Source organism: Hakea prostrata, chromosome 6 (assembly GCF_041222555.1).
Source record: "Hakea prostrata isolate BN-2017 chromosome 6, UWA_Hpros_2, whole genome shotgun sequence".
In the NCBI taxonomy this organism is placed as follows: Eukaryota; Viridiplantae; Streptophyta; class Magnoliopsida; order Proteales; family Proteaceae; genus Hakea; species Hakea prostrata.
The window spans coordinates 20,746,144-20,770,371 of record NC_142605.1 but is presented as its reverse complement, the minus strand read 5'-3'; the positions used below and the strand labels follow the sequence as shown (position 1 = coordinate 20,770,371).

Here is a 24,228-nt window from a genome sequence, read left to right as displayed (position 1 = left end):
CACAAGTCTATAAATGTTGTATCGATTGTAATTATAAAGCAATGAAACACATAATAACTTTCCTAGTTTTCACATTCTCGAGACGTTAGCTTTTTACATACAATTCAAACTCTTGACCTCATAATTATAAAGCATTAATCTTACTATTGAGACCAAATGACCAACCCACCTCTCGAGGTTAATTTCAGAAGCTTTCTTTTTGGGTTCCATCACTTCAATTCATCTCTGTCTTCTTGTCTTCTATTTTTAAAAAGATTTTGTAAATAATAACATTAGGTAACTCTACTTGTTAAGTAATTTTTAACTAAAATTCTACTTAAGAATGGCTTGGGGATATTTTTTATGCAAAGCTTTTAATGGGATCATTGTTGTTTTTATATCAATTAGTTGGTAAAAATTTTTGGATTTAATGTTCGTCTGGACCAATTTGCGCACACCACAACTACATCCTTAAGAAAGCTTTTTTTTATATAATTGATTTGAGATTTAAAATTAAACAAGGAATTGGTTTATCATAAAAAATATAGTAACAAAGCTTTTATTTTTAAATTTTTTGGGGTAGGCAATACATACTTTCATTAGCCTCCATATTGCATCCTCAAGGACAGAATGGCAAACAGTAACACCAACCCAATTTACATAGACACGCATGGCACTCTATGATCTAATAGAGGTAATAATCCCAATTCTACATTATATGCTAAGGCGAAGGGTAGACGATCCACTACCCTCCCTCAGTCCCTACCCTAACACTGAACCATATGGAGCTTATCTCTATTTTTTTCTTTTCTACCGGAAAAATGGATCCTCTGTTTTTTCAGAAAATTTTTGCTGATCCAAGATTAAGACACAGGAAAGAAAAAGCAAAAAGCGCCCCCTCCACACAATCAACCCAATCCTTACCGACACAAGATACTTTATGATAGGTTGATAGGGCAATTAGTCAAAGTAGAAGCCAAGCTGCATAGCCCGTATGGCTCTTACAAATTACAATCACGCTTGGATCCAATTTATGAAAGTTCTAATAAATGCAACCCAAGCACCATATGAGGTTCTGACTTCTGAGCAAGCTGTGCAAATGGTCCTGGGCACCTTGGCCCACTACATGGTTGGCACCCTCAAGCCTCAAAGTATAGAAACTTCAAAGCCTACCTCCTACCAATATATTAGGTAATAAATGAAAGCAAATGAAGTCTCACAAAGATTAAAAAACAAAAAAACTCAAGCAAAAGGGTAGAAGACTATTCTCTTGAACATTCCTCTACCAGGAAAAATGAACTTTCTAAGCTTTGAATAATCTTAACAAAAGCTTGTGAAGAATTATCCATCAATGGGATGAGTAACTTCTGAATTCATCTCATCTCCCTCTCTATCACCCTTGACACTAAACCCACCATTACAACATTATTAATAAGGGAAAAACTAGAAAAACAGAGCAGACAGAGAACCTTTTTACTTCTGTCTCAACCCTTTATGCCCATTTTCCAGGACAAGGCAAAGTTCTTTCCAATTGGCAATTCCAACCCTGTGACCTCAACCATTACACTTGTTTTTTCTTCTCCTAAATCCTCTTGCCGTCCCAAGAACTGATGTTGAGTTGTGCTAAACTCCACATTTGAAATGCCTGACATTGGGTCTCCAGTTACCTTAGTGCCAGTTGCCTCTCCCTTTCCACCCAAACCCAGAACAGTAATCTTCCCAATTTTCAAACCCTGCGCCAATGCAAACTTACCCTCTTGAACATTTGACCACACCTTTACTGTCTTCTGGCTTACACTAGCATAGAAATCAACATATGTCGAATACCCATTTCCAAGCTTCATCTCTGGGAGCTCATCATCGTCTATGAAAAGCTTCCCACTAGCCTCTCCGTTCATCGTCCCGGCAGGGAAGGTTACTATAAGAGTAAATGGGGTCAATCTTGCTTCTTTAGAAGTCATACCTCCCTGTTGCATTGGAAGAATGGTATTCTGATAAACATGGACATTGATTACATGCAATGGTGCATCAAGTGTGAAGTACTCCCCATTTTTAGACACAACAGCTTGTGTTGTATCAAATATGCTATACCAACTGCCCGGTGGAAATAGTGCCTTCACCTCAGATGCCCCTTGTGTAAGCACTGGAGAGACTATGAGACTACTCCCAAGCAAGAATTGAGTGCTCAAGCCATAACATTCAGTGAAACTAGGGAAAGAGAAGAAAAGTGGGCGGGCAATTGGGGCACCAGTAGTATGAGCTTCATAGTTCAAGGTGTACAAGTAGGGAAGAAGCTTGTACCGCATACCAAGAGCGTTTCGAGCTGATTCTGCAACAGTGTCCCACACATAGAGCTCCTGGCTAGGAGAATAGTAATTTGCATGATCTCTTGAGAAAGGGTAGAATGCTCCCAACTCAATCCAGCGGTTGCAGAGCTCTTCAGTGGGCTGAGGGTAAAACCCACAGATATCTGAACCAACCATAGGTATTCCAAATATTCCAAAATTAAGCATTGTTGAGATGGAATATTTTAGGTCCTCCCACGTTCCCTTGTTATCTCCTGTCCAATGCGCAGCATATGAACCCGACCCCACAAAGGTCGAACGTGTTAACACAAATGGCCGTTTTCCTTCTAGCCCTAGAAGAGCTTTGTGAGTTGCAATTGCTTGAGAGAAACCATAAATGCTATGTGCATTGTACTCCAGTACCCCATTGTAGTGGACGGCACTAGTAGCTATGGTTTTGAAACCTAAAGGTGCTTGCATCCCTGAGGCATTTATCTTGTAAGGTGGATCATCCCACCTGGTTTTTGTAATGTTCTTACAATCCAGGCAGCATTCCCAACCAGCACCAGTGCCAGGGCATGGTCGATCTGTTGGGATTTGGCATTTTCCAGAGCAGAAATTTGAAGCTTCATTCATATCAATCCACAAGCCATCAACAGGCACAAGTTGATGGAACCTTGTGATCTCATCATTCCACCATGAAACAGTTTTGGGGTTAAGGAAATCTGGGAAATAGACAGGACCAGGCCACACTTGAGCAAGGTAAGGCTCTCCCTCATACTTGATGTAGATGTCATCTGCCATGCCTCGTTGATATACACTGTACGAGGAATTAACTGCAATGCCAGGGTCAATGAGAACAATATATTTCATTCCTCTGGAATGGACTTTATCAAGAAATGCCAACAACTTTGGACGGGCAAAGTTTATGGGGTCAAGGGTGAAGTCCTTCGCTGCATCCATGTGATCATCATCGTTCCAAATGACATCTAATGGAATCTGAGCCTTTCGGTAGTTCTCAACAACAGCATCAACCACAGACACATTATGATAACCCCATCTGCACTGATGGAATCCTGCAAAGCAAAAAAAATGGTGCATATTCTATTCGTTAGTACCTATGTTTCCAAAACGGTTTACTCCTATTTGAACAGGATCCCAATGACAATCCAAATAGATTTATCTTAGGTTATCTGAAAGAGAGAGAACTAGCTACAGGCTCTAAAACCCAGATTTTAAGTGGAATAAAGGCTAAGAGGGAATGTGTACACAGTTGTTGGCTGTCTGGGTGTATATGCAGTGCATGACACACCTATGCTAAGTTTTATCTGGGTGTATATACAATACATGACACACCTATGCTAAATTTTATTTCAATGAAGCAAGAAAATATTGTATTACAGAACCAACAGAATAGTAATTTCCCCCCCTTCTTTTCCCTTTACAGGTTTGGAGTACTACAAGAATTTAGGCAAATTCCTTGAAAAGAAACCGAAGGATCACTCATCAAAAACAGAAATTTGTCCCAAAAGCACATCAATAGGGAGAGTTTGAAATTTTACAAAACAATAAAGAAATCATACAGAAACAAAATACATATACATATACTGCTCCATCAAAGATCAGTTTATAGCACTCTCCAAACCTCATTCATAAATCCTTGCCCAATGGTTGACTAATCTGGACTACTCAATATAGGGAATTCCCAAAAAGATGGACACAATCGATAATCATATCAAGCGTGGACACATGGAACAACACACAAAAATTAAACACGTAATATAAAGGTACCAGAAGCAACCAACTTAACAATAAAATCAACACGAGATAGAGTCTTATCTAACATTTAGTTACAGAGAACACTGCCACAATTGCCTACCACACTTTTCTGAGTTCAGGAAGTAGAAAAGTTTGTGCTTTTATATAAAAGAACTCTTAAACCAAAACTATGCACTAGAAGGTGGGGATGGTGAAGGCAATCATCTACCGATCCTCCCATATTACAATGTGATCAAGTACATATAGAATATGAACCAGTAACGTGGCAAGAAGGAAATGCTGAAACAAAATCCTTCGAATTTAAGCTTTAAAGAGATGCAGACACGTTACTCACACTAGATATTTCAGAAGAGACCTACTTAGACATTATATTCAATTACAAACCGACCAGTATGTCTTTAAGCTGCGGGACCACAGGTTAATGAAAGTAACAGTGTTGTGACATGCTTTGGGTTGGGGAGGACAGTTCGTCTTTAACTTTCTATAAAGGTTGGGCAGAGGGGCCAGATTTTATTTTATCTTTTTTAATATGTTGGGTGCCCTTTGCTTTATTTTACCACACAACAAAAAGCAGATACGTTTCACGAGAAGATATGCAGAGTGCTTGAAGTTTTCACTTCTATTACAAAACATCGATTAGAGACGCATCTTTGATACTCCCAAGAGCTTTATGAATAAAAATTGAAAGGCATAGCAAACAGTAAACCGATCTTGATTCTAGAAAGTACAAATGCTTTCCATAGCAGATAAGCAGATATTATTTCCACTGTTGCAGTAGTAAAACCAACCAGAAAATCCCCCCCCCCCCCCCCAAAAAAAAAAAAAAAAAAAAAAAACAGAAATGGGACTAATCCAACAACCATGTGTGAATCAAGACCTATACCTATCCCACAAGTCATACGATCATTATCATTCAGCGTAGCCCAACAATCAATTAATTCAATTTCACAGCCCCATTTGCCATTACTCATGTTTACAAAACCAGACAAGGCTACAGTTCGAACAAAGAAATCCACAATTACAAGTCCAACTACTAAGACTAACAGATCCAGTTGACACACTCTTTCTGAAACCCTAAATGTAAACAGAGATCACCATAAGAAGTGGCACAAAGCAACGTTTATCAACATTTTAAGATGCCAGAAAAGAAAATTAATGCAAGGATCAGAAGCAAAGATTACTGACCTAGAGCCCAGTAAGGCATGGCAGCAGGCCGACCAACAAAAGAAGTATACTGATCAACAACAGCAAGAGGTGTTGGACCTGAGAAAAAATAAAAATCCAAGACACCCCCAATAACCTTGTATGTCAAAGAGGTTTGCCTGTAGAAGACATCCATGCCATTACTGTTCAACAATAACACTCCATGAGCGGAAGCCTCCCCTTTCACATTTCTGAGGTCCATATACACTGGATGTGACCCATAGAGATCTGTGTTGAGATTAATGGCTGAAATGTCCGTTGTATACAAAGTATAAGGATCGTTGGGGTATAACTTAATCCCGTGTGGTTGTGTGTTCTCTCCAAGACCATACAGAGAGGCATCTCCAGGTAATTTGGTTGAGATTTCGAGATACTGATCTTTAAACACCATATCTCCATAAGGGTCTGACCCGGCAACACTGGAATTAAATAGGGTTTTTCCATTTGATTTCCTTCTCACTGCAAACCCAAATGGATCTGCAGTGTAGCTGAAGATGAGTTCCCCTGATGAGTAGTCAGAAGGCGAAAAGAGTGTTTTTCTAGCTTTCCCAATGGTTTTCTTCAGCTGAGGAGGTTGCTCTCTTGGTAGCAAATCGTAGGGAACTTCCCATCTTGACTGCTCTGCATCAGTAATGTGAACCCGTAATCTATCTTGTGTTTCATGCCTGGATATTCGAAGATCCAAAGAATGTTAAAAGAAATTCCTCAGGAACCGATGAAAACTAACATTCACATGGTATCATTAGGGATAAAAAAGAGGAATGCTGCAAACAAGGAATAAAGGAAGACCATTAAGAATAGAAAAAGAAGAACTACAACATACTTGACAAAGAGCTGCAAATAGGGAATATCAGGACCATAAGTACTAGTTTTCTTCTTCACTTGCAACTGGCCCACAAGACCTCCATTGGGAGACTCCTCAATTGAAATCAAACGATACCCCTGACCAATCTTAGCAATGGATGAAGCTGCACTTAGACTTGGAAGATAACCAAGAACAAAACAAGAAAGAAAGAGAATTGGAAGAAGAAAAGAGGGAAAAGAGTGCATCTTTTTGCACTGCAAGTGGTAGAAGCTTGGGGGACTGTTAGAAGAGACTGTTAGAGGGGGGTCTATATAGCGAAGCAGCAGGTCGAAGAGGGGTTCTTTGTGAAGTAGCAATGGGTGACGTTTTGCATGTGAGGTTCAAGGACTGTGGGTCCTTTTCCCCCATAAAATCTTGAGACTTTTCACATCCCATAGAACCTCAGATTTTGATTTTTTACTTTGGTAACCCTCAGATTTTGATCAGTTTCATACGTCTTCATGTGGGGGTGATACAAAATTTTGGACAGGACTGAAATCTCGTTCGAAATCTCACTTCGACTGATCGAGATGTACCGCATGTACCCAAGCAAGAATTAACAGCCCTGCATTTGCCATGCCCTGCTTATCTAATTTTACTCTCAATCCCCATAATTTTTTTCTTTTTCTGGTTGAATCAATTCCCATGATTTAAGGGGATTCTTTCCACTTTCAAATAAATAAGCATTCACTATTTCAACAAATTAAGACTGCAAAGTTTTCCACCCAATTTGTCATTGTTGAGTTCCAAGGAAATCAAACTGGCCGAAATCAATACTTATCTCTCTAGTCTCTTCTGTCACTTTTCTTTTCTTTTCTGTTCTTTTTTGAGTAGAAAGTCTCTTCTGTCTCAAGTGACAAATCCTATTGACCTGCAAGCTTCACTTGGGTTTCACCAGTCTCATGGCGTCTTCGACAAGTTCGGTGTTCAGACTTGGGACTTCGAAGGATGCTATGTCAGGCATTTTTTACAATAACATTGTTCTTTTTTAAAGAAGTTACTCGCCAGTCTCTCTAATTAATGTATCAGTAAACATAAATGTTTTCTGAAAACAACAGAAGGCATCCAATGTAACCTGGAAGATTTCTCCCTTATATAATATGGTATTTATGTGAATGCTATCGGTTATTTAACGCTACCATTAATGTAACCTGGAAGATTTCTCCCAAGATTGACGGCATAAGGAATCGTCTCCCTTGATAATATAGTAAATTGAGATTTCTTAGGCATGATTGTCTTTCTTAAGAGTATATTTTCTATATATTACAGAATTAATAATCTTTTCTTTAGCACAAACCTCGATGTTGTTGTTGTTTGTCAGTGAGCATTGATTTCTTCCATATCTTTGTAAAACTTTAATGATAATAGATAATCCTTATTATTTTTTTTTTAAGGAGAAGGAAGTAATCATAGCTACACGCCTACACCTGATCGAGGATGGATCTTGTTTGGCCACACATGAGGATAAGCTCGTGCGGCAGAAATATGACATGTGTTACGTTTCCTATCCAACGAGTAAGAAGTAAGGGTACCTTTGTAATTGAATCATTCAGTTCAAAAAATCTTTTAAATTTACAAAACCCATCCTTCATAAGAATCAAATTCACCTAATAAATTTTTCCAAATAACCCAACGATACCAAAAACAAGAAATCTAAACCGTGACAACAAAAAAAAGAAAAAACCCCCACCATCACAACCGGATCTTTAAGATTTTTTTCATCGTTTCAGGTTAAAGATCTCAATTTTTCATTTTGACTTCCAATGTCTTTGATTTTTTTCATCGTTGCAGCTTGAAGATCTCTCTTTGGGATTATGAAAACCCTAATCGACTACCCTATTGTCACACCTCACCAAGCCAAATCCTGTCAATATCTAAATACCCGTGTGGTGATAGGATACACTACCGGATCTAGGTTCACGGTCAAATCTATAACATAACATGATATAGTATAATCCAACTAAGCGTGTCAATTGCGAACCAAAACTTTTTAACTGTAATGAACCGAATCATCTAAAACCGCACCGCTCAAAATTCGGTAAGGTACGTTACCAGTTTCTGGTACTCATACCGTCGGTATGTACCAAAACATACCGAATTGATACAGTACCAAATTAAGGGATACAAATGTAATTTTACAATTAAAACACTTTACCTTTACCGTATCCCTAGACCCATGTTTCAGCTTTCGTTTCGTCCTTCACTTCTCTTATTAGGTTTGCTTGTTTTGTCTCTATCAATACATATTCTATCGATTGTTTGATCGTAATTCCACTAGGATTTTAATGAACTAATAACAAAAATGGCATGGTTCGTACTAAAATTGTACCGCATTAGATACTGTGTTTAAACTCTTTTTTTGCACCGATTTAATACCGACACCGTGCCGAACCATTTTTGTAAAAACTGAAACCGTATCGTACCGTGTAAATTTGATACGATACAATACGGTTCTATTTTTTGTATTCAAAGTTGGTACCGTAACCAATTACTGAAACTGTATTGATTGACACCTTTAAATCCAAGAGCAAGAAAAGATTAAAGTGACAAGTATCAAATCAAGTGTTAAAATATTATTACAATCACCCAAGAATTTAAACTGAAAATCATTATACCAAAATTAGTCAAATCAATTATCAGAGTTTAAGAAAAGATTGTATATTAGTGGAAATTTATATTCTTGAAGAGGTTCTAAGGATTAAGTAGTGTCACTATCTATCAGTTCAATAAGGATAAATAACAAGTAACCACAAGGACAACTACAATCTCATAAGAGGTCGTTGTGGCTTCAATAGTACTCGGCTCCGTAGGGGCAATCCAAACATGGGCACGAGTCTCCATGTGACCTTGCCTCCTCGCTAGTACAACTAACCCTTCACTTGAGCGGAGTCCACATAACTTGTTATAAGATTTAAAAAAATCATATATATATATATATATATATATATATATATATATATATAAATATAATGAGATGAATGAATTAATGAATACACAATTATGCTCTTAACTCTAACAATAGAATCTCTATGGTAAGACATGCATTAAATTATATACCAGTCTCCTCTGAGCAGTCTCGTCACTCTCATTCAACAAGAGACGTCTCTTGGGTTTTTCGCAGTAGTTAGGTCAAATCACATGAAACCATGGCTGAGGATTAGGTCACCACTCTCTTACATCAGCATTGGTTTGAGAACTGGCGTGTGTCAAGGATAACCTTAGGCGAAGTGCAAGGTCATAAAGTATCGTACGACATATGGTCTAGATACCTTCCCTCATGCCTAGTGCATCCTCTTATAATGGATCTTTGCATCCGAATAAAGGATTGATATGATTAAAGGAGATGATGTGGTTATTTAATCATTAGAATTTTAGGGTTTTGGTTTGTGCTTGTGTTGTAGGCTCCTTAAAGATAAAATTCAGATTTAGAAGATCATCCCAAAATTTAATTAAAATTGGGAGATCAAAAGTTGGAATTTTGGACTTAGAAGTGTAGTCTGGAACTGGGGAGGTTACTTAGGGCGGTCACTTGCCCAACCAATCGCCCCAAGACACCAGCTGGGTCACAGTACCCCAGTCAAGTTGGTTGTTTATCTGTTTTGATTCATGTCTTTAATGTATTTTTACAACCCTATTCTAGGTAATCTCTGAAGTTCTCTAGACTTTCTAATTGTGAGGTTTGACTGCAAGTACAGTAGTTTTTACATTCTAACAGATAAGGACACATTCTTATATATATGATGAGATATGATCTATGATGAACTGTCTGATTGATAGTATGCATCATTATTCTTATAACTTGTTGTAATTGTAGGTTGCAAGGATTCGCAGTTGAATATATATTATGGATTATGTTTAGATGTATTTCAATTACTTTATGATGTTGAAGATTATGTAATGAAGAGTTATGATGTGTTGTAACTATGGTCGAGGGTATCTATACTACGTATCCATTGCCTGGGATATTAGGGGTTGTAGTATGGGACACTGCCTACTAATGCCCCCAACACTATCATAGTTGATGGATGACATACCTAGGAGGTCTAGATTGGATGGCTAGGTACCCATACATGCTACTACCCTTTCGATAGGGATATTGAATTTGAATGACCCGTGATGACAGTGATGTGATTCTGTCTCATCCTACAACGGTAACTAGTCTGTGCAAAGATTTAGTGGTCCATTGTTGATCATGCATTGGTAAGGTTGCATATGTTAGGGTTTGGGCTCTTGGACATCTATGGAGCAGCCAAGAGTCATGAGGGCTCATGAGAGCATCCGCCCCCACAATATGTGAATGACCATAGGGTTAAGGAATGGAATCCAACAGCAATAGCCAGTCCGTGAGAATTCTCATTCCTAGGTAGAGAAGGATACTGAACCGAGTTGGTTGGTGCCATAGGGGAAGTATTTGTACTACATGTAGTATGTCATTGTACGACCTTGCATTAGATTAGAAACCTTGACATGTGCCAGTACTTATGCCAATGGTGGTGGTGAGAGAGTGGGACCCGAACCCCAGCCATGGTTGATTGACGAGGCTGAACCCCTTTCCCGAGATATCAACAAAGGTAACTAGTCTGTGAGGGATCAAAGTGACTAGACCTACCCACATGAGGGTTGGTGTTATATCTTAAAGCATGTCTGCCATTTAGAGACTTGCATAATTAGATTCATAGTTGCATCCATATACTTGCATATCATTCTTTATATATGTTGATTAACATGGTATAATGTCGATATGTATGTGAGATGTGTTTCCTTACTGAGTTCTTCAGAACTCATTCCCTTTTGTATGTTGCATTACATTATATAGATGGGTATACTGGATCAGGAGAAATTCCGCATGACTGAAGTGACTCTTGTGAAGAGATTATGGAGGCGCCAATGGGAAACGGAGATGTATGTCATGAAGCGACTTGCGGATGTTTGGAGTGCGCTTATAGCACCCATTGATGGCAGGAGGAAAGCTGAATAGCTCCCTTCATTGCTAAATTAGAAGAAAAGACCCTCGCTGTCACACCCCATCCGCCGGTCTCGGTTACCTGCCCGACAACCCGTGGGAGTGATCCGTCACAGGATCCACGGTTTTAGTCTATCAATAATAATAAATGCAAGTAAAGACAATCACGAGTAAGAATAATCAATAATTAAATAAAAGGGTTACAGGAGTCCAAATACTCCAATAAAATAATCAAGGAAAGAATAAATAATAAAAAAGAATATGAGTTCAGCGAAAGCAATAAAAAGAGTTAAATGATTTTCTTTTCAGTTTCTTTCGCTAAAGCTAAAAACTTAGACTCAAGTTTATCAAGGTGAGGGGTCCTCCAATTCTTCTTTAGACGACGACAAAACTGCCTGACAACTTGTCTCCTACACCCATCAATGGGTACTATAAGTGCACTCCATGCACTCGCAAGAGCTCTCGCACAGGCTATCTCTATTTCCCATTGCCGGTATAAGAGTATTTGATGATTTAATCATAGCTAAAGGTGGAGTATGAGTGAACAGTGAATCACTTACCTCAACCAAATCAACTATAAAGGACAGTAGAACATTCTGGAACACTAACAACACTTCAGATCACCTTCCAGCACGTCTCCACACCCGCCTAACCACAAAAAACAGCAACCCCGAATATAATATTCGTAAAATAGACGATGGTTGCTATTTATAGAAATCTGGGGGCAAAATAGGGCAAAACCCCACAACCAGGACCAAGCGGTCACTTGGTCTAATCAACCGCCACTAGCAACCACCCCCTAGTATATTGCTATACAAGGGTGCTTTTGCTCAGGGGGGAGTACAACCTAACCTAATGAACACATGGGGGAGGTCTTACCTTCATTCCGGACATCTCCAGACGTCACTTGTCTTCCAGAAGTCCAATTACCAAGCAAGGCAGGCTCTTCAACAGTAGAATCTAGATCTATGGGTTCAAGGTATAAATCATGGACTTCTATCCGGACACTCCACAAATTTACCCAACTAGACCTTCGGGTTCTCGGACCTGCAATAAGAATCCCGGGTTAGAAATTCGGGGGTTGTTACACTTGCCCTCCAAAGAACACAAAGAAATCAGAATTAGTTTAACTTCTGCTTCTGCTAAACTCTATCAATTTTGGAACATATTAATTTATTCTTTTGGTTTTTGATTCATTCCTTTGGAGTATTTAGACTCCTGTAATTCCTTTCATTTAATTATTTGAAATTATCCTTACTCTTGATTATTATGGCATGCATTTGTTATCATTGATGGTAAACCGTGGATCCTGTGATAGATCGCACCTACAGGTTGTCGAGCGAGATTGACACTCATATCCCCTCACGACTCCCAGCCGCTTATTGGATGTTCATGAGCCCAACCCTAACATATGCAACCCTACAAATGCATGATCAATAGTGGACACTGAATCTCCGCACAGATTGGCTACTGCTGTGGATGAAACAGAGTCACGTCATCGTTATAACGGGTCATTCGACTTCAATACCCTCACCAAAAGGGTAGTAGCATGTATGGTACCTAACCATGTCATCTAGACCTCCTAGGTATGTCATCTAGCAACCATAATAGTGCTAGGGGCATCAAAGAATAGTGTCCCATATCACAGTCCTTGATATCCCAAGCTATAGATACCCCAAAAGGTTATCCTCAATCATAGTCACAACACATCATCATTCACTATCACATAATCAATCATTCAACATCACATGGTAATTAAAGTACATCTAATCACCATTACAACATATAATTATCAATGAATCATTTAAACTATTGTTACAGCAAGTTATAAGAACAGTAATGTATATGAAGTTATAAACAACTCATCATAGTTCATGTCAATACATATATGCAAGAATGTAACATTATCTGTCAAAGTTAAAGAGACTATTAAAGTGCAGTTAAACCTTACACACAACAAGTCCAGAGAGCTTCAGTGATCACCTATGATATGGTTACAAAGTTATATTAAGAACATAAGTCAAAATAGAGCAACAATCAGACTGGCAAAGCCTTTGTGACTCAGTCGGTCGCTTATGACGGTTGGCTGGGCCAATCAACCGCCCTGAATGACCGCCCCTCTTCTAGATAGAAATCTCAAGTTCAAAAATTTTGACTTTTGATCACCCATCTTCGATCCAATTTTGGGATCATCTAAATTCGAATTTTGTTCTTAACATGATTAAAAGTCAAACACAAATCAAAACCCAAGGAGACTAATGGTTTAGTAATCACATCATCTCCTTCAATTAAATCAACCCTTGATTCGGATATAAGGATCCGTTTTTAGGTAATGATCTAATTGTGACCATTGATAGAATGATGTTAACCATCACAATTCACCATCCATAGAATTATGGGAGAAAGACAATCACACTATTACTTAGGAGAAGTAGTAAGAAGAAGTGTGAGATCATCTTACCTCCAACTGAATTGCAAAACGGATCATGGATCGAAGCTTCTCCGTGAATCAATCGTTCTTCACTTTCAAACACGTGCTCTCTACCTCCTAACCGTCCACAGCAACCTCCATGAATATAATAATATGAAAATAAGTCGTGGTTGGTTATTTATCATAAGCATACCTGGCCAGTCATTTGGGGCAGCTGGTTGGTCAATCAACCGCCTTAAGCAACCGCCCCCTAGTACTTTTCAGTACTTAGGTGTTTTGCTCAATCGGTTGATCCCCCAACACTAACCTAACCCTAGCCAGCCAACATGTGGGGGTGTTCATACCTTGATCCCAAACATCTTCAATCTCAACTGACTCCAGCTAGAGATCCACTTTCCTAGTCAGTCAAGGTTTTTATGGGTTCTCCTTTGGGTTCCCAATATGGTAGGCTCTTCATCAGTGTAATCCAGGTCCATGGGTTTAGGGTATGGATAATGGACTTCAATTCGGATAGTCCACAGCTTATTCCGGTTGGATCTTCGGGTACTCGGACCTGCAATATGTATCTCGGGTTAGAATTATGAGGGTTGTTACATCAACACTTCACCAAGTGCAAGAATCCCACCAAACTTCAAGGTTTTCTCCACTCCCAAGCTCTCAGCCCCTTTCTAGCATAAACAAATGCGTTTATGAGGAGAAAGAACATAAAATAGGGTTTTAAACCTGAAATCCCCAAAAATTGCCCCAAATTTGGGTAGGGGGCAATCGATCCAGCCGTGCTACCAGCCCCAATCGACCGGCCATTTAACTCCTTCATTTGAAGGCCGATTTCGATGGGCTTCGAAGGGTAAAAAGCTCATTTCAAGGCCTAATCATTAGTATAGTTTACATTAACATTTTAGTCCTCGAGCATCGATTTCTAGGCATGCCAAAATCTTCTTTTAATGCCTTCCGGACTAACTTTCTCTCTTCTCCAAAACTCCATTAGAGTGGCCAAGTCTCCTTCGTGGTCATCTACTTTCATAGGTTCAATTTTCGAAGCTCTAGGCTCAACTCGAATGATCCAAAGTTGTCGTTTACTCAAGCTCCAGATTCGTGGTCCTAAAACCAATGCGCTAATGGGTTAGGATTCTAGGGGATTTCACTCTTACTGTCACATCCACCCAATTGATATCCATTTATCCGAATACCAGAGGGTGTGATCCACAGCCCACAGATTAGGTCTTAAAAAAATCACTAACCATTCCACACAATAGTCCAATCATGAGCAAGAATAAATCAATGTAATAATATGAATAAAGAAATAAATCAAGTATTAAGGATCTCAAAATTGAATCAGAGTGTGGAAGTGATGACAAATCTAAAGTAAACAACTGAAAAGAATAAAGAAAAGTCAAAATTTCCAAAGTGTTACATCAGGTATGTGTCCTTAACTAAGATACAGTTTCGAAAATAAAAAATCTCTGTTTCACAAATGGTATAGATCAACTAATGAGTCGAACTAATTTTGGTACGTGCAGTCAAGACATGAACATTCTTCACTGTGAACGTCATAATCCCCAAAATCTTGTACACCATACGAATTGGTCGCCAGTGTCTTGTATTCTTGAATTTCTGCGACATATGGATCTGCAACAAACTCTAAATCAACAAATTCCCTGAAAGGTGAGCTCAAATGAACTCAGCGAGTAGTTCACAAAAAAATAACCAATATCACAGTCCAAATCAATACATCACATGGTGCAATATGACATGAGGCAAAATGCAAGTATGCAACTATACTCCATATGCTAGTCTCTAATGGTGGACACTCATTAAGATAGAACACCAGCGTCCTCTGGGTAGTTCTCATCACTCTAATCTCTTATGGGTTGGTTACCGATCTTAAGATCCCGGGTAAGGGGTCAAGGCATCCCTCTTGGACTATCACCATGGCTGGAGTTTAGGTCACCTCTCTTTCACCACACCATTGGTATGAGTACTGGCGCATGTTAAGGTTATACATAGCCGAATGCAAGTCAACTACTCAGTCACATCAACCTAGGTTCAGATACCTCCCGTCATACATCTCGCAATCTTGGTTCAATATCCTCCCTTAATAAAGTCAATGTATCCTATGACACCAACCAACTCAAACAATGCCTTCTCTTAACCTTATTGGTCATCCACATATAATGGACGAGAAGCTCTCATGTCCTCATAGGTTGGCTACCGGTCTTGAGCACCCATGAGCCCAAGTCTATTATATGCCACCCTACCAATGAATGGCCCCCACAATGTGGTTGTGTACTCTCACGAGTTGGTTACCAGTCTTGAGAGCCCACCACCCCACACTGCTGCCATGGGTCACTCGGCATCAATACCCATGTCGATAGCGTGTGATATGACGGGGTTTCTAACCAAACTCTGCTAGACTTCCTAGTTATAGCATTTAGTAATCGTGAAAAGCGCCAAGGGGCATCATAGGATTGTGTCTCATACCACCTCCATTGATGTCCCAAGACAGAAACACCCAAATAGGTATTCTCCAATTCACAATCACAACTTACATTCACATAGCAAGCAGGTTCAATTACATTCTCAATTCATAAGTCAATTAATCACTTATATACTGAACTTTTAGAGTCATATAATCATTCTCAAAGAATGTAATACATATAAGCAAGTTTCATAACAATCAAGAATGTAATAATGGTTATGTTCAAGTGAATGTTCTCTCACCTTGCTATTGATTTTGTAACCTTGTAAAATAGGTCAAAGAGCATGTTCACGGTTCCCAAAAAGTCCTATTAACATGTTGGTTCAAAGTTAGAAATAACCCTAGAGGTATGACATTGAAAAGAGAAGCAAACGACCAACACAGCAAGATGTGGTTGATCGGGTTGGTTGCCTAGGGCAACCAGGGCAATCAACCAAGGAAATCATCCAGCCTCTATGTATGGACGAATTTGGCTCAAATTGATAGAAAGCTCCCTGATTGGGTTCTAAACTACTCCAAAAATACTTAGAAAATTCTGAAAATCATATTAGAACATGATCTATCATAGTTTGGATATCAAACAAAGCAAAAAGAATGAAAACCTAATGAATTCTATATTAGGTCTTCTCTGAAATCGATTCGAAAGATTCACGGATGAGCTGAAGTGAATGGAGATTCACTCTAGAGTAAAGAGGTAGAAGAAGTAGGTTGATACAACAACTAGAAGCCTTCAACTAGGTCCTGACAGTAGGAGAAATCAATCAAAGAAGAGAACTAGAACAAAGAAAATGAATACTAACCTTTAAGAAAAACAAATCATCATTTGAAAACCTTGATGGATGCTCTCCACACTGTCTTTCACCTTGAGAAGTGTTCTCTAACGAGCTCTGACGTTCTCTGACAGCTTTAGAACATAATGACACGTTTAGAAAGAAAACACATTAAATAGGGTTTCAAAAATCACTTTTTCCAAAATTACCCTTTTCTCTTGAAACCAAGCTAGTCTCCTGGGGGTACTAGGGAAAGCAACTAGCCCCTGAAACTTTTGTTCCAGGAGCAAAGTTAAGGCCTTGAATACCCTAGCTCTGCTTTAATTCCTATTCTATGTTATAGAAAAGTCCTACCTGATTTTTTGAGACCTTCTACGCGTGTCATCATAGTATACTTGATCCATCTACCAAATTCGTCAACGTCCGAGTTAGATCTCCTTCCAAACTCTGACAAAACTCCCAACTTAACATCATCACTATATAATTCCATTGGTTCGGATTTCAATCCAATGGTCTCTACTTGGATGGTCCATAGTTGTCTTCTTCCCGCACTTCGAGTTTTTGGACCTATAATATAAATTTTCAGGTTAAGACTTTGGGGTATTTCACACCTACAACTCACAATTTTTTCTCTCTTGAAAAACTTTAACCTTGATGCAGTCATTGATCACAACAGAAAAAATAGAAAATCAAAGTCAGATAACTACAAATGTACAACCCACCTTTAAATGTCATTGTCATTAGAACCAAATCTGCTATTCTCCCTTCGTATTCAAAAATTTGAATAAAACACAAATTAGAAACGAATTGCTAAAATGGATGCAAAAGAGATGGAAGACTATTTCAACATAAAAGATGTTTGTGGTGAAAAAAATACAAAGAACACAACACGATGAATCATAAAACCCATGAAACTCAAACATAACCCTAGAGAGAGAACAATGGATTGGGAGCGGAAAAATCGAAGCTCCAAAAAAGTTCAAATACACAAAGCACCGTCATAAAATCGAATACCACTTCATGCATCTATACAAAACCTAAATTTCGAGCTGAGTAGAGCAACTCTCTAGCAGAAGGTAAACCCGAGAACTCTTCTTTCTTCATGGTTCTCCTCTATAAAGGGGGGGAAAAAAGAAAAAAGAGAGAGATAAGTGCAGACCCAAAATCGAAATGGAAGAACAAGTTCACGGTTGCATTGGATGGTTTAAGTCACCAGTGATGAGGGCAGTCAGCCAGGGTTTCCACAATCACAAAATCTCGTTTAATTGGATTGTTATTGATGTTACCTTTTGTAAATTTTAAAATTTCTTTCTAATTAGACTGTACGATTACTTTACTTTCCTTTCTTATAACTGTTAGATCAAAATTTAACGCACGTCAAGAAGTTGCATATCGTTTGCATAGGCGAGAACAAAAATCAGCAAAATAGCCCATAAGGATTATAGCATTATTGCTTGGAATAGTGGACATCTGAATTGTTAATATGTATGTGATTCACTTAATCTGGACCATTTACATGTGGGGTAATTGCATGGTCTAGATTTAATCATGACTGAGCAATGAATTTGTGCTGTCCACTGCTCCCAAGCAAAATCCATAAGGATTATTGTAACAACCCCCATATTTCTAACCCGAGATCCGTATTTCAGGTCCGAGAACCCGAGGGTCTAGTTGGGTGAACTTGTAGAGTGTCCAGATTGAAGCCCATGATCCATACCCTGGACCCATGGATCTGGATCCTTTATCTAAAGAGCCTGCCTTAGTTGGATTTTGGAATTCTGAAAGTCAGGTGTTGTTCAGAGATGTCCGAATGAAGGTAAGATCTCCCGATCTCCCCCATCTCTTCTTTAGGGCTAGGTTGGCCTTGGGTATCAACCCCCTAGTAAAAGCACCCTTGTATGGCAAATTACATGGGGGCGGTTACTAGTGGCGGTCGCTCAACCTAAGCGACCGGCCCAAGCGACCGCCCGGTCTGTTTTCGGGGATTTTGCCCTATTTTGCCCCCTGACTTCTATTAAAGGTAACCTCCGTCTAATTAACGAATACTTTATTCGTGGTTGCTTATTTGGGAGGTTAGACGGCTGCAGGGAAGATCAAAAAGAGTCTCTGGAGTACTAACAGTGACTTGGAAGATCAGTTCTTTCCTTCTTTGGCTGACTCTCTGGCGTGAGGTATTGAATTAATCCTTCGTTCTTTACTCTCTTTGTCCGTTAAATTAGTATTAACCCTTTTTCCCTCGTCTTTGTGATTACCCCCTTGGATATTTTAACTCTCTTTTTAATCTACTTGAGATGGAATAACCGTAAACGAAACCCTGTTTTCGTGAGAAGGTTAATCCAGTCAAGGGGAAGGTTATGGGTAATCTATTGATGGTAATGGTTAGTTTTCCCTCACCCTTTTGGCTTAGGGAGTGTTTGATTCGAGACTTAGGTCAAGATTACTCGAAATCCAGATTGAAATTGAGTAATCAAAAGCCTGAATTTCGGATATAAACTCACTGTTTTTGGGGTGGTCACTAGTGGTGGTCGCTCAACCTAAGCGACCGGCCCAAGAGACCGGACGGTAACAGAGACCAATTGGTTTTTGGTTCTGATTCAAATTGATTCATTTAACTTATGTGCTACTATAACCCTGTATATAGGTAACTACTGTTTGAAGAAAAGTCATATAATTGTTATCGGATTTCATTTTACGGACAATCTTATTATATGCAGGTAAGGACAATTCATCCTATCTCTTGAATAGACTTATAATATGTTAATCTAGTGTATATTTGGAATCATATTTCTTTACATATGCTGCTGTTTATATGTTTTGTATAGAAATCATATTACTTTACTGCTGTTTGTCTTACTTATATACATATTGTATTGATTATGGATGTTATGGATTGATGGTAGTTGGTATATGGTTCTGATAGATGAGGTATCTATTTTGGGATATCTTGGCTAGGGATATCAGGAGGCTGTGGAATGGGACACATGCCTGCTGATGTCTCCAGCACTGTCTTTACTATTTGATGGCATTATTTAGGTAAAGTCTAGATTGCATGGTTAGGTACCCCACATGCTACTACCATTTCGGTAGGGGGATTGAAACCGAGTGACCCGTGATGATAGTGATGTGACTTGGTGGTCCACTGTTAGTCATATAAATGGTAGGGTTGCATATGTTAGGGTTGGGCTCATGGATGTCCAACGATCGAACCTGGTGTCGTGAGGAATCATGAGAGCATCCGCCCCAATAATATGTGGATGACCATAGGGTTAAGGAGTGGAGTCCAACAGAGGTATCCAGTCCGTGAGGATTCTCTCTCCTAGGTTGCGAAGGATACTGAACCGAGTTGGTTGGTGCCATAGGGGATGTATCTGGACTTCATGTAGACATGTAACCAATATGACCTTGCATTGGATTAGAAACCCCGACATGCGCAAATACTCATTACTAACGGTCGTGGTAAGAGAGTGTTGACTTAACCCCCAGCCATGGAATTGAGAGCCAGGTGTGGACTTTCCCTTTTTCTCAAGATCCCTACAGAGGTAGCCAGTCCTTGCCGGATTAGAGTGATGAAACTTACCCAGAGGAGGGCTGGTGTATAACTTAAAGCATGTCAACTATTAGAGACCTGCATAGTTAGAAATCATAATATCATTCATGTTTTGCATTCACTTATATTATTCATGTATCTTGGCATTATTGGATATATTGATGGGATGTTGATTGTTTCTTACTGAGTTCTTTAGAACTCATGTCTTTATTTTGTATTGTTTATTAGCTTGCCCAGAAGAAGGAACTTTACATGAAGATGGACTGGTTTCCTATGAAGGAACCATCCCGCATGAAGAAGATGTGGCACCGTCAGTGGGAGATAGAAATAGCATGTGCGGGAGCTCCTGTAGCTGCATGGAGTGCGTTTATCGCACCTATTGATGATCAAAGGCGAAGGGTGGTCAGAAAGTTTGCTCAGCGAATAGAGTTGAATTGGAGAACACCTTACCTTGAGATCCATGAAAAACACTTTTTAGATTTAGAAAAGGAAACTGGGAAGAAATTGATATAACTTTTTTGTTTACTTCCGCTGAAACCTTTATTCCATTTTATTCATTATTTCTTTCATTTATTTATTGACATTAGAGTATTTTGGACTCATGTAATTCATTTAATTCAGTTATTGAATATTATTTGCTCTTGATTATCTTTATTTGTCTTAAATATTATTGATAGACTAAAATCTTGAATCTTGTGACGAATTACACCCACGGGTTGTCGGACGGGTAACTGAGACCGACAGGTGGGGTGTGACAATTATAAAACACCCCCAACCCACCTTCACTTCTCTCAATCTAAAACCATGCTGATCCATCCATGCATGAGGTCTTTTTTCGATAACGCTAGTAAGTAATGGGTAGGATTTAGGTGAGCTCCCGGGGCTAAGAAGATAGTCCCCGATTTGATCAAAATGGCTTGTCTTCGTAATCACTAACACAATCACAGTCGTTGGCATTTTTGGGAGAGAAGGAAATTCATGCCAAAAGGGCCCAAATCGGGAGTGGTTGGTTAAGAAGAGGTTTTGTCTCTTTCAACTTTTTGTGATGGGATATTATTTTGTGAATATACCCAGATTCTTTCTTTGGTTTTTGCCTTGGTTTTCTCCATCAGCAGTCACCACCGAAATCTCAGCAGGTTATAATTTTGCACTTCTCCTCTGTTATTGTCTTTTGCATCCAAGATTCCAAGGTTAATATTGTTTATCAGAAACCTTCTTCTTCTTAAGCAATTGCACACTACTGCACTGCACTGCGCCCTTTGATGGCTACTTATGGGAGGGACCAAATGCAGTGCTGAACAGTGACGATCCAACATAGGGCCATGTGCAAGGTGTCTGGGTATTCAGATAGATAAAAGCATCACCGACTAATGTGAATCGGTTAATGAATGATACGTAAAAATCATCAATCTGGATCAGTCGAAATCTGCTGATTCAGCCGATTCAATAGTCTTTCTGAAACCCCTGGTCATGTGCAGCCTTACATGGAAAATGGCAAGAAAAACTCATTTTGAGTCATTGAGGAAGAGTTTGTGTCACGCCCAACTCTCCTCTTAAGCAAGAAACATGACTTGGATCATGCAGAGCTCTCTCAGGCTGAAAAACAATGTATCAACTCTAAGAGCATCTAGAATTTTTTAGACTGTCAATCATTATTATTAGGGTAAAATTAACTAGTTTTCCACCCACTGTAATGCTGCTGTAAATTATATAGCACTTAATTGAAAAATTACAAGTTATCCACATTTAAGTTTTACTGTTAAATTACTAGTAAATTACTTAAATGTCTTTATCTTTATTTAAGTTATTTAAAATTCAAATGCCCTCTTGCCAGTGAAATGACATAATTACCCTCCATTTAATACCTTTTTATACCCAACTTTTAGGTAGGTGACCCATCTTCTACCTACACCTCATAGGAAATTGCCTACCACTGCAGCCGGAAACACCCCACCCCAATAATAATGGATGCCATGTGAAAAACTCAAATATCTGTGGTAACTGAATTGAATTATATTCCTTGCAAATATCAAATCTTATGGGTCTATTCTAACAAACCAATGGGGTGAGCTTTTTCTTAGCTTCTTGATATTAAAAATGCTATTTCTATGTTTGAATTTGACGACAGTACGAAACAAGAAAGGTATTACGGTAACTGGGCTTTGGAGCGTTGGAGCATTGGAGCTTAAGCTGCTTAGCCAATTTCTTTCGCTAACTAGGCCTAATTTGGCCCATGAGAGGGAGAGAGAGAGAGAGAGAGACATGGGCCTAGCTGGCAGCCCAAGCTTGAAACATTTAGACAGGCCTAAACCTTGTCAACCAAAAATTGGATCCCTAGGTTGAACCCTGGGTCCATCTAATACAAGCCCAGAACTCGAGAAATTTATTGACTCAGAAAACAACAGTAATAAAAGGTGTCCATATGCCTTTCACTTACAGCAGAAGCAGGCTCATTCCTAATTTGCATGGGTTGGGCCTAATAACTCATTCCAATTGGGCCGTAAGCCTAATAACTCATTCCAATTTGCATGGGTTGGGCCAACAATAAAACCTGAGGTGTTTATTACGAGGTGATGAAGACATGATTTATGGGCTTCTTATTGTCATGCCTAACCCTCCCAAGTCCATATTCCAGCTTACTGTATTGGATTGTATTGTGCGACTTGTGGGTCTGATTAGTATGGCACGCGTACCCAGTGCGTGAGACTTTCAACGTTGCAAGTTCAGAGAGGGCCATATCTCGACGGGTAGAGGATTCTGCTCCCCTCACACCCCCTCCATCACACATTTAATAGGAGGTCCATTTATGAACGAACACTTACAAAATTACAAGATAGACTAGAGGTGGAGGACCCTCTTCCAAAACATGTATTGGAGAGGTTTGAAAAAAGCACAATTCTCTACTCATCGAATTAAGAATCTAGAATCATTTTGTGAAATTAGAAAAACTCTTGTCTGATAAAATATCATTCCTAAAATTTAAATTAAACCAAAAAATACCCAACATCATCTGAAATGTTGCATCAATGAGAAGAAAAAAAAATCCTAATGTGAGAAGTTTCTTGCTGAATTTGAAATCGGTTGGTGGAAGAGCCATCAAAGAAAAGAAAGATTGTAGGATAGTCAAAAAAAAATCTTCATTATTTGTGTGACTTTTATTCATGGTGGGCTCCAAAATATGAAATAACCAAACCGAAACGTCGTTGGGTTGGCCCACACCTTACCTGATTTTTCGTTGGCCCGCTTTACCTGATTGTTTGGTGGCACAATTGTGATCGTCATCAAATGAAAGATTTATTAGGTAAGACCATGACTTGTGACAAGATATATCCACCATTCATGGTGACGTTTTCTGTCATTATGCTGACCTTTCGTAATCGTAATCGTATATTTAGGAAAGATGATTCATCTTATAAAAGAGTATTTATACTTTATAGATGGATTTCTCTTGTCTTAAAAAGATATATGGCATCCATTGCATTGAAACCATAATAAAAAATAAAAAATAAAAAATTGCTTAACCCTAAACCCTAAACTCTCAAACAGAAACAGAATCAGAATATTTCCCTACCTACGGCTACAATGGACCCATATGAAATTATCAACTATTTTGAGTTTGAATTTTATTTGGGTGGGGGTGGGGATGGGGAAACGAATTATGAATTATTTGAATGCTTTGTATGCAATTGTAGCATGGGAACCCATTACCCCATTACCTTCATTATTAGTGGCGTCCTGGTGGAACCATGACCTTGCCAGTTGTTGTTGTTGTTGTTGTTTTTTTTTTTTTTTTTTTATAAAATAATAATAATAATAATAATAATGATTTAAAGTTGACATAAGATTGCTTGATAAGACTAATTCTTTTTAAAGAAAAAATCGTTATAATGACTCTTGTTGATGATATATATGTAATATCTTATCTCCTTTATATAAAATATATATTAT

General features: G+C 38.8%; 1 protein-coding gene across 1 annotated transcript; it reads right to left on the bottom strand.

Annotated features, from left to right (window-relative positions):
* Positions 1-1,221: 1,221 nt before the first annotated feature.
* Positions 1,222-6,356, bottom strand: XYL1 (alpha-xylosidase 1). The gene is made up of 3 exons (XM_089158932.1): positions 6,070-6,356; positions 5,229-5,911; positions 1,222-3,340 (listed from the first exon to the last, which is right to left on the bottom strand). Exons 1-3 carry the CDS (start codon positions 6,294-6,296, stop codon positions 1,464-1,466), a joined length of 2,787 nt encoding a protein of 928 aa, XP_089015058.1. The 5' UTR covers positions 6,297-6,356; the 3' UTR covers positions 1,222-1,463.
* Between the last annotated feature and the right edge of the window lie 17,872 nt (positions 6,357-24,228).

Coding starts and splice junctions, on each gene's coding strand:
- XYL1 (XM_089158932.1), bottom strand. CDS start 6,296: ATGCACTCTTTTCCCTCTTTTCTTCTTCCAATTCTCTTTCTTTCTTGT. Junction 5,912..6,069: donor TATTTGCAGCTCTTTGTCAA/GTATGTTGTAGT, acceptor TCGAATATCCAG/GCATGAAACACAAGATAGAT. Junction 3,341..5,228: donor CATGCCTTACTGGGCTCTAG/GTCAGTAATCTT, acceptor TTTGCTTTGCAG/GATTCCATCAGTGCAGATGG.